Source organism: Citrus sinensis, chromosome 2 (genome assembly GCF_022201045.2).
Source record: "Citrus sinensis cultivar Valencia sweet orange chromosome 2, DVS_A1.0, whole genome shotgun sequence".
Taxonomy (NCBI): Eukaryota; Viridiplantae; Streptophyta; class Magnoliopsida; order Sapindales; family Rutaceae; genus Citrus; species Citrus sinensis.
The window spans coordinates 31,513,529-31,524,510 of NC_068557.1; the positions used below are offsets into that span (position 1 = coordinate 31,513,529).

Here is a 10,982-nt window from a genome sequence, read left to right on the forward strand (position 1 = left end):
AGACTAACATCACGTCTTTTAATTCAAACAAAGAAAACATCACGTCTTTAAATATCTATAAATGCAAATCACTCCAGAATTTTCTTCTCTTGTTTGTTGTTTATCTGCCGACGACGATAACTGATAACAAACAAGTGTGGAAAATTCAGTTTAAAAACTTTCAATTAATCCATCAATATTTCGTGGCGCAATTTTAAGTCGTTGAAAACTATTTTTCACCAGAGGAAAAACAAAAGAAAAAAGAGTCGTTAAAAATATCGGACCATGCAAACGTGGGTGTTTTTAATTCAAGATAATCAATCTAGGAAGCATTATCTCTTACAAGATTTTCAATGAGTCTGAATGCAATCCATTATACATACGTGGAACACCCACACTGGTTCCATGTCAATAAAAGAATCTGAAGAGCCTGGTGGACTAGAGACTGCCACCTCACATGAAAAATCAAACCCAAAATCTTCAGCTTCCAATGAAATTAGAGAATTAGATACCACAAAGATAAGAAACCTGACTCAAAAAACATTATATAATAAACCCACCAATGTACAAGTTCCAATTCACCTCTCAACACTCGAACACTAGAGCTCACCAACAACTCTGATCATTGTAAAATGGCAACCTCGACCATGGCTCTCTCCTCATCATTCGTCGGCAAGGCTGTGAACCTTGCCCCTTCAGGCAATGAGCTGAGCAATGGTGGCCGCATCTCCATGCGTAAAACCGGGAGCAAGTCTGTTTCTTCAGGTAGCCCGTGGTACGGCCCGGACAGAGTCAAGTACTTGGGTCCATTCTCTGGCGAGCCCCCAAGCTACTTGACTGGTGAGTTCCCTGGTGACTACGGTTGGGACACTGCTGGGCTTTCAGCTGACCCAGAAACCTTTGCCAAGAACCGTGAACTCGAAGTCATCCACTGCAGATGGGCCATGTTGGGAGCTCTTGGATGCGTCTTCCCGGAGCTCTTGGCCCGCAACGGAGTCAAGTTCGGTGAGGCCGTGTGGTTCAAGGCGGGGGCCCAGATCTTCAGCGAGGGCGGGCTTGACTACTTGGGGAACCCAAGCCTGATCCACGCTCAGAGCATCTTGGCCATCTGGGCTTGCCAGGTGGTCTTGATGGGAGCCGTTGAGGGTTACAGAATTGCTGGAGGGCCGCTCGGTGAAGTGACTGACCCATTGTACCCAGGTGGCAGCTTTGATCCATTGGGTTTGGCTGATGACCCGGAGGCTTTTGCTGAGCTCAAGGTTAAGGAAATCAAGAATGGAAGGTTGGCTATGTTCTCCATGTTTGGTTTCTTCGTTCAGGCCATTGTCACCGGCAAGGGACCGTTAGAGAACTTGGCCGACCACTTGGCTGACCCTGTCAATAACAATGCCTGGGCCTACGCCACCAACTTTGTCCCCGGAAAGTGAGCTTCGGTTGATAAGAGTTTTTCTCTTTTCGGTTTCTTGGATATCATGTAAATCTGTTGTGAGCTCATGGAAGCTTTAATTTGAGTTGTGATTATTTATAAAATGCTTCAATTTGATCTTGTTCTGCTTTTTGTTCTTTTTTTTTTTTCGGTGCTTGTGAAATCAATGGTGATAACGCGAAAGAGAATCGCAAGATTATTAAAAAAAAAAAAAACCGAGGAAGGTACCACTCGTGACCTTTCTTTAAATCATTAAGTGTCCTTAGAGGCGATTTTGAAGGGTAACGGGCTTCAGGTGATAGAGATTTCCGGAAAAATAAAGAATTTAGGGAAAGTCATAAACAGAAAACGATAAGTTACAAAACAGAAACAATACATTTGCTAATAAACAATGAGTTATCCAGTACATGTTGCTATATCTCACTCATGATTGAGAGAAGCATGTATGCTGTACATAATTTTACATCAATGACTCTCTTCCTTTTTTTACTAAGTACATCAATGAATCTTTGTATCTGTATAAAAGTATAAATCTAGCTCCTCAGTGAAAGTAAGAATTCCATGAGAATCATAATTTACATAAGCTGCAACCTAGGTTCTCATTTACCCAAAAAATGGAAAAAAAAAAAAAAAAAATGAAGGATGGCCTGTAAAATATGGCAAAGGTGTGAAGTAGATAGAACCCACCAATGCAGCTTCTACATCCAATAAAAAAATCTGAAACCTCTGATCAGCATCTGAAACCATTGCTTCACCTGCTGCATCTAATGATCAAACCAACAACTGTCTGTCTGCTGGTGGGATTTGCATGGAAAATCTGTATGAGACGCTGAGGGTAAACTATTCTACAGGGCAGCTAGCTTAAGCACGACTTGCAGCTGCCCTTGCTCTGGCCACAGATTTTGCATAAAGATCCTCATACTGTGATGCCGAAAATTCCCAACTCCAATCTATACTCATGACCTTTTGAACAAGCTGATGCCAACTCTCTGGGTTGTTTCTGTAGCGACTAATTGCACGCTCCAAACCACTATTGACTCCCTGTCAAGTTTCACCAATTTTAGGAAAAATTAGAATGACAAACAACCCAGGAGCAATATGACCAATTGCAATTGGACAAGAACAAACATGAAGTTTCTATAAAAGCAATGCTAGAAGAAATATGATACACTAGTGGCCAAAGAACCAAAAAAAAAAAAAATCCAATGCCACTTTTATATAAACTAATAAGCATTCCATTTACCTGCTCATCAGGATTCAAAAAAGATATCCATTTCTGAACTGGAGAGGTATTGTGTCATCATCAACATCAAATACACTACAGAAGAAAATTTGTGAAAGCTAAGAATTCTCCAATTAGTATAGCTTATATACCTGATATCAGTCAATCAGTGATTTACCTGTCGTTCAGACCTCCAGTTTTCCTTGCAACAGGTATAGTACCATATCTCATTGCTATCATCTGCAGAAAATCATCAAATGTTTAAGACAAATATAATAATAATAATATGAAAATTGAAATTTGTTATTTAGATTCACACTTGATTCATATGCATGCAAAACAGAGGCATTTGGCTAATATCTAGATTACTGCATTAAGTCGAACCACAGATCTTAAGCTATGTCATCTATACAGAGGCAGATTTCAACAAAATAAGCTTTCTTTTCAAGGTTTCAATATTCTGTAGGAGGTATAAGCTTTAGCCACATCCATCTATTTCTTCATTTCTTACGACTGAATTCACTGTTCAAGAAGAATTACCTGTGTAAGGCCACAAGGCTCAAAGATAGATGGGATAATGAAAATGTCTGATGCAGCATAAATGGAGTGGGAAATAGACTCATCGTACTTCAATATCAAACGAATGTGATCATGATTTTGAAAATGATTTGCAATGCCCTCGAATTCTCTCTACAGAGAAAATAATTATCATTTAAAGAAGTAAAGGTCCCTAATCAGTTCACTGAAATCACAAGAGTCAGCACATTGAATGATAAAGTTGAAAGTAAGGAAGACTTCAATTCAGCTCAAAATGGAAACCAGTAGCTACAATCAGAAAGATCAAAGCAGCCATCAGCTGGCAGTACAACCAAGCAATAACTACTAAAAGTTACAAATAATGAACATATCACATATATTCAAATCTAAACATAAGTACAGAACAGTACTAGGATCATCAGATGCCATCACGATGCGTAATCACAAGTAATCATAGCATGATGCACACCAACACTTTCAAACACAAAAACTAAAGGGAAAAAATTTGAGAAATGGGGAAAGAATGACACTAGCACCAGACTTCAATATGATGTAACCAAGGTTCACAATTGTTGTTTACAGTAAGATCCCCTCCTTGCCCTAACTTTATATATAAATTGCAAATATTGAATATGTGCCGAGTGGTTAAATAATATTTGTATAATTAGAACAAGATGCCGAGTGGTTAAAATTATTCTCTCACAACTGTGAGGGTAGTGGTTCGAACTCTCCTAAAAATATTATGAAAATTTATTTTTTTTTAAATTTGGATAGAGAAATTTTTCTCTCTTTTATATCATATAAATTATAATTTGAGTAATAATATTGTGTAATTTTTTTTTTAAAAAAGAACATGATGAACAACAATGTTATTAAACAATAATGGATGGCGTTATCGGATGGCAGAAGTGGCAATGCATTATTAGAAGGAGATACGATCCCCAAACCCGTGAATTGGGTGATGCATTGCCGTAAAAATCCGGTGAGTGGTTCTGAGTGTGCCAAGTAGGCATAGGAATCACACTTTCAAAATATTACCAGCCAATGGGGAGCGAGATATAGATCTCCTAAGATAAGGACTCTTTCCTCTAATCCATATTTATACAAAGCCCACCAAGCCCATCCACCACACCCAACAGCTTCTCTTGCTTGCACAACTTCTGCTTCTCCATTAAATTCCGCAATGGCAACCTCAACAATGGCTCTCTCCTCATCATTCGTCGGCAAGGCTGTGAACCTTGCCCCTTCAGGCAATGAGCTAAGCAATGGTGGCCGCATCTCCATGCGTAAAACCGGGAGCAAGTCTGTTTCTTCAGGTAGCCCGTGGTACGGCCCGGACAGAGTCAAGTACTTGGGCCCATTCTCTGGCGAGCCCCCAAGCTACTTGACCGGTGAGTTCCCTGGCGACTACGGTTGGGACACAGCCGGGCTTTCAGCTGACCCAGAAACCTTTGCCAAGAACCGTGAACTCGAAGTCATCCACTGCAGATGGGCCATGTTGGGAGCTCTTGGATGCGTCTTCCCGGAGCTCTTGGCCCGCAACGGAGTCAAGTTCGGTGAGGCCGTGTGGTTCAAGGCGGGAGCTCAGATCTTCAGCGAGGGCGGGCTTGACTACTTGGGAAACCCAAGCTTGATCCACGCCCAGAGCATCTTGGCCATCTGGGCTTGCCAGGTGGTCTTGATGGGAGCCGTTGAGGGTTACAGAATTGCTGGAGGGCCGCTCGGTGAAGTGACTGACCCATTGTACCCAGGTGGCAGCTTTGATCCATTGGGTTTGGCTGATGACCCGGAGGCTTTTGCTGAGCTCAAGGTTAAGGAAATCAAGAATGGAAGGTTGGCTATGTTCTCCATGTTTGGTTTCTTCGTTCAGGCCATTGTCACCGGCAAGGGACCGTTAGAGAACTTGGCCGACCACTTGGCCGACCCTGTCAACAACAATGCCTGGGCCTACGCCACCAACTTTGTCCCCGGAAAGTGAGCTTCGGTTGATAACATTAGTAGCGTGGAAATTGGAATTGAGAGTGATTGGTTATTGATGTGACTCTATTTCAACTTGCAAAACATGTGAATTATGTAATGTACTGCTACTACCAGTTTGAGGGGATTGTATTTTCATTCAATCTCTTGTCGCACGGTTCTAGTTCTAGTTCCTCCTCCTTACAGGTTGTGCCAGAATCTAGTTACAAGTTTACATCAACAAAATCTCCAATATGTTCCCTTTTACAACTTCATTTTGACCTTAACTATAGCTTTAACAACAACAACCCAACAAATCTCCAAGAAAGTAGTAACAGTGAAGCCCCGCAAGCATTTCTTTCTCTGTCTCCACAGTTTCCACAAACCCAACAAAACACACCTCGCTTAAGCATTATCAACAAACTGAGAAGATTGATGATGCCCAAAAGTTAATGCAGCTGCTGGGTCTAGCAAACAATTCTCAAGTAGAGAAGCGCTGTGAGTGTGAGGGGGAATTCTATAATAAGATTGTTGGGGGAAGGGGCCAAGGTGTGGGAGTAAATTGAAGAGAATGGAAGGGTGGATTAAGTACTTTTTGAGCAGTAGTGACATTGAACAGCTTTAGGTTGCTTATTTGCTTCTTGGTAAAGCTGCTTTTGTTGGAAGTGATTGTGATTCGGTAACTTCGAGTTTCCTTAAACTATATATTCTGGTAACTTCAATTTTTTTTTTTTTAAGTAACTGCATTGTCTAAGCTTTTTTATGAAAGCTTTTATTTGGAATCGGCTTGTACTAGAGAGAATTTCTATATAATGAACCATTCATCAATTACAGATAGAAGATAACACTTGGAGCAATATATAATACAACTAACGAAACAAGCGCTTATGTTTTCTGAGCTTCTGAACGATTTCCAAATTGAAGTGCTTCAAATGGGAAATGACAATCAGTCAATTACCAAACCTTGAATTAATTGCCCAGCTTTCCGAATTTACAATGGTTGATACCAAGTGTTGAAAACAAGAAAAGGAAATTTTGATCTTACAAGCAATTCCTTCTCTCTCAAGAAACATTGTGTGAATATTCATTATTGAAATGTATACCATTAATGGATCATCCCAGTTCATAATCCATCAAATAAAATCAAAAAGTTGCTAGGTCTTACCATTTCAATCGCCATTAATGGTAGCTATACTACCACCATCAACATGAGAATGTCCCATTGTTATGGTGACTGTCGCTGCTACTCCACTGAATTTCTGTTTTGCCTTATCAGTATATAATAATGCAGTGCAAGTTGCATTATGTATATATATTTTAATTGCAAACCATACAAGTTATACTACATTTTTCATTTGGCGATTGAGATTTTCCAACCACAGAATGAGACAGAAACCTCTTATTTCTCTAAACAAAATATCCTCTTTAATTGAACTTTGCTGAGGTTTTTAACCAACCTACATTTTCCTGGTTTAGTAGTAAGGGCTAGAGCTTAGAGGCGCTTGTGCAATTTGAACCCATGACGATGCGGACGTTGGGCAGGAAGATTAATGGAACAATTATACGTCGTCATGATAGCTGAAACACAAATAATGAAGTTTTCGTGGCAGATAGGAAGCCTGCAGAAAGTATCTGGAAAGGAAAATCGAAACGTATCATTGTTGTACGGCAATAAACTAAGTTGTGAGGATACATTAATTTGTCCACTAACAAATATTGAAATTCTTGATTTTAGTCGAGCATAAGATCTCTGTCTACCCATCGATCCTTTTTCATGTTGATTTTTTGGGCTGTTCCCATCCTCGTTTCTCAATATTACTGTATCTGGAATTTCTGGTTTGTAATCAAAGTAAATTTGGATGTTTTACGAGACTAGATATTTCTTTATGATGTTCATCTCATTCTTATTAGTTTCTCAATATATTTGTACATTTTCAACGTTTAAAATTTATTTATTTTATATATTTTAGTAATATATTTATTTTAACAAAGTAAATATATTATGATTAGAGGAAGACGCTCTCTCACTTTATATATATAGCACATAATAAAATAGAAAACACAATTAGTAATAAATAATATTTGAATAATTAGAGTAAGATGCTGGGTGGTTAGAACCAGTGGTGAAGCTAGTACTATTTTTTAGGGTGGGCTAGATTTTTTTTAAATTCAATTACTTCTCAAAAAAAATTTATATACAAATGAAATTATTAAAATACACTAGACAAGCAAAAAACTAATAATAAAACTATAAAAGTACAATGTAAATAAAAAAACACTATCGATGAAATTTTATCCGATTCTTCAAAAAAAAATTCATATAGTATCGTATCTGAATTATTTTGTGTGCGATAATAATATATTAGAGAATTATTAATTATTTTATCAAAAAATTTGACAAAAATATAAGCTAATAACTAATTAAAAAACAGTATGAGCATATGGGTGCAGCAGAGGCTGACCGTCAATCATGAGGTGGCAACTTGATGACTTGAACAGCTGAGTTATGAGAAATTTAGACTTTGAATAATTAGATCAATTAGTTAGGAATTTGGGTGAGTTTTTCGATTTAGAGAAAATAAATATTAACTATAATTATTCGTTATATTTTTATATTTTATTTTAAGTTTTTTAAAAAGAATAAATTTATAATTAATTCATTTTTTTTTCAAGAAACTAACCCGGGCTACAGCCCGAGTTAGCCTTCTTGATAGCTTCGCCCCTGGTTAGAACCACTCCCTCACAACTGTGAGGGTAGTGGTTCGAACTCTCTTAAAAATAGTATATGGGTTTAATTTCTTTTCTCAAATTTGGATGGATACATTTTTTCCTCTTTCATATAATATAAACTAGAAAATAGAACCGCGCTTCACGAGGCTTTGAAAAAATAATTTAGTATTATCCTTTTTTTTATTTTACACTTGATGAAACTGATAAAAAATATGAATTGATTTTTTTTAAGATGAGGCAGCCTTATAAAATTAATGTTATTTATGAAAGTTAATTATTTGTTTGTTAACTTTAAATATATATATATATATATATATATATATATATATATATATATATATATATATATATATATATTAATGTGTATAGTTAAGTGTACAAATCTTATACCTTTTGTAGTTGTTGATAAGTTCCAAATTATATTCAACTTGCTAATCTTTTAGAACTTTTATATCTCTTTTTTGCAAACCAGCTCCAACGATCTCAATATCACCCACACCACATAAACTTCCGACAACATCTGTAATATTATGAAAAAATAATATAAATATGTTAAAACATAAGGATCAATAATTTCTAATATACACTTAAAGATTAACAAACATTAATAATTAAAAAAATATCTCAGAGGATTGTGTTATCATTCACACGTATGTTAACCAATAAAAGTTAGAAATGTTGAATGCAGTAGAAGTATCCAATGCGGTCGTCGAAAATTGGGTGGTTTAAACCAAAAAAAAAAAAGCTATTAGCCAGAAACACAAATAAAGAAGCAACGCAAGATAAAAAATAAAATGAAAGAATATATTATAGAGTGATTTTATTCATTCTAATTGTGTGTGTACAAAATAAAAAGATGAGCTCTCGTTTTAGGGAGCCCTTATGTTACAATTAATGTAACATACACACTCAACAACAACCACACAAATGATGGGCCCACACAATTTGTGTGGTTGTTGTTAAGTGTGTATGTTACATTAATTGTAACATAGCATTTGCCCTCGTTTTATAGTTACATAATCACTTCATAAAATTAATGAAAAATTATGGATCATAATTCCTTGTGAGATAGTGGGAATTATAGGGAAGCTAAAGGTTGCTAATAGGAGATAGTGGGGAGACTAAGAAATATATATTATGAACATCTACATTTATTTTAATAAATTTATAATACTCCCCCTTGAATGTTCATTACAAAGAATATGCCTCATTAAAATCTTTACATAATTGTTATTGTGTAATAACAATCAAATTAATTATGAGAAGATGAAAGACCAAATCTAAAAGAAAACTTCTCTATTTATTAGATAATAGAGAATATACAAAAATGAAAAATGGTGATGCCATATCACCTCCTCAAGTCCCAGTTTTATATATATATAAATAGATTATAATTTGAGTAATAATATTGTGTAATTTTTTTAAAAAATATTATGGAGATTTAATTTTTTTTTCTCAAATTTAGATGGATACATATTTCCCTCTTTAATATAATATAAATTGGAATTTGAGTAATAATAATATGTAATATTTTTTTAAAAAAAGAACATGATGAACAACAATGTTATTAAACAATTATGGATGGCGCTATCGGATGGCAGAAGTGGCAATGCATTATTGGAAGGAGATACGATCTCCAAACCCGTGAATTAGGTGATGCATTGTCGTAAAAATCCGGTGAGTGGTTCTGAGTGTGCCAAGTGGGCATAGGAATCAAACTTTCAAAATATTACCAGCCAATGGGGAGCGAGATATAGATCTCCTAAGATAAGGACTCTTTCCCCTAATCCATATTTATACAGAGCCCACTAAGCCCATCCATCACAACCAACAGCTTCTCTTGCTTACACAGCTTCTCTTGCTTACCCAGCTTCTGCTTCTCAATTAAATTCCTCAATGGCAACCTCAACAATGGCTCTCTCCTCATCATTCGTCGGCAAGGCCGTGAACCTCGCCCCTTCAGGCAATGAGCTAAGCAATGGTGGCCGCATCTCCATGCGTAAAACCGCGAGCAAGTCTGTTTCTTCAGGTAGCCCGTGGTACGGCCCAGACAGAGTCAAGTACTTGGGCCCATTCTCTGGCGAGCCCCCAAGCTACTTGACCGGTGAGTTCCCTGGCGACTACGGTTGGGACACAGCCGGGCTTTCAGCTGACCCAGAAACCTTTGCCAAGAACCGTGAACTCGAAGTCATCCACTGCAGATGGGCCATGTTGGGAGCTCTTGGATGCGTCTTCCCGGAGCTCTTGGCCCGCAACGGAGTCAAGTTCGGTGAGGCCGTGTGGTTCAAGGCGGGAGCCCAGATCTTCAGCGAGGGCGGGCTAGACTACTTGGGAAACCCAAGCTTGATCCACGCCCAGAGCATCTTGGCCATCTGGGCTTGCCAGGTGGTCTTGATGGGAGCCGTTGAGGGTTACAGAATTGCTGGAGGGCCGCTCGGTGAAGTGACTGACCCATTGTACCCAGGTGGCAGCTTTGATCCATTGGGTTTGGCTGATGACCCGGAGGCTTTTGCTGAGCTCAAGGTTAAGGAAATCAAGAATGGAAGGTTGGCTATGTTCTCCATGTTTGGTTTCTTCGTTCAGGCCATTGTCACCGGCAAGGGACCGTTAGAGAACTTGGCCGACCACTTGGCCGACCCTGTCAACAACAATGCCTGGGCCTACGCCACCAACTTTGTCCCCGGAAAGTGAGCTTCGGTTGATAACATTAGTAGCGTGGAAATTGGAATTGAGAGTGATTGGTTATTGATGTGACTCTATTTCAACTTGCAAAACATGTGAATTATGTAATGTACTGCTACTACTAGTTTGAGGGGATTGTATTTTCATTCAATCTCTTGTCGCACGGTTCTAGTTCTAGTTCCTCCTCCTTACAGGTTGTGCCAGAATCTAGTTACAAGTTTACATCAACAAAATCTCCAATATGTTCCCTTTTACACCTTCATTTTGACCTTAACTATAGCTTTAACAACAACTACCCAACAAATCTCCAAGAAAGTAGTAACAGTGAAGCCCCGCAAGCTTTTCTTTCTCTGTCTCCACAGTTTCCACAAACCCAACAAAACACACCTCGCTTAAGCATTATCAACAAACTGAGAAGATTGATGATGCCCAAAAGTTAATGCAGCTGCT

General features: G+C 38.0%; 3 protein-coding genes across 4 annotated transcripts; 2 read left to right on the forward strand and 1 right to left on the reverse strand.

Moving 5' to 3' along the window:
• The first annotated feature begins 543 nt into the window (after nt 1-543).
• LOC102625853 (chlorophyll a-b binding protein of LHCII type 1) lies at nt 544-5,284 on the forward strand. Its single transcript, XM_015526958.3, has 3 exons — nt 544-1,402; nt 2,733-2,739; nt 4,741-5,284. The coding sequence occupies exons 1-3, from the start codon at nt 612-614 to the stop codon at nt 5,140-5,142; spliced, it is 1,200 nt and encodes a 399-aa protein (XP_015382444.3). The 5' UTR covers nt 544-611; the 3' UTR covers nt 5,143-5,284.
• LOC102625568 (probable starch synthase 4, chloroplastic/amyloplastic) lies at nt 1,762-4,254 on the reverse strand. Of its 2 annotated transcripts, XR_008051231.1 has the most exons (4): nt 3,168-4,177; nt 2,806-2,867; nt 2,649-2,723; nt 1,762-2,446 (listed from the first exon to the last, which is right to left on the reverse strand). XR_008051231.1 is itself a non-coding variant. In XM_052432634.1 (3 exons), the coding sequence occupies exons 1-3, from the start codon at nt 3,581-3,583 to the stop codon at nt 2,802-2,804; spliced, it is 225 nt and encodes a 74-aa protein (XP_052288594.1). In that variant the 5' UTR covers nt 3,584-4,254; the 3' UTR covers nt 2,731-2,801. The 2 variants fall into 2 exon arrangements, 1 of the variants encoding a protein (XP_052288594.1); XM_052432634.1 differs by lacking the exons at nt 1,762-2,446; nt 2,649-2,723 and having other exon boundaries at nt 2,731-2,867; nt 3,168-3,317; nt 3,575-4,254.
• A 4,381-nt stretch (nt 5,285-9,665) lies between the features above and the next one.
• LOC102625299 (chlorophyll a-b binding protein of LHCII type 1) lies at nt 9,666-10,683 on the forward strand. Its single transcript, XM_006467446.4, has one exon. The coding sequence runs from the start codon at nt 9,747-9,749 to the stop codon at nt 10,539-10,541; it is 795 nt and encodes a 264-aa protein (XP_006467509.1). The 5' UTR covers nt 9,666-9,746; the 3' UTR covers nt 10,542-10,683.
• Nucleotides 10,684-10,982: the final 299 nt, after the last annotated feature.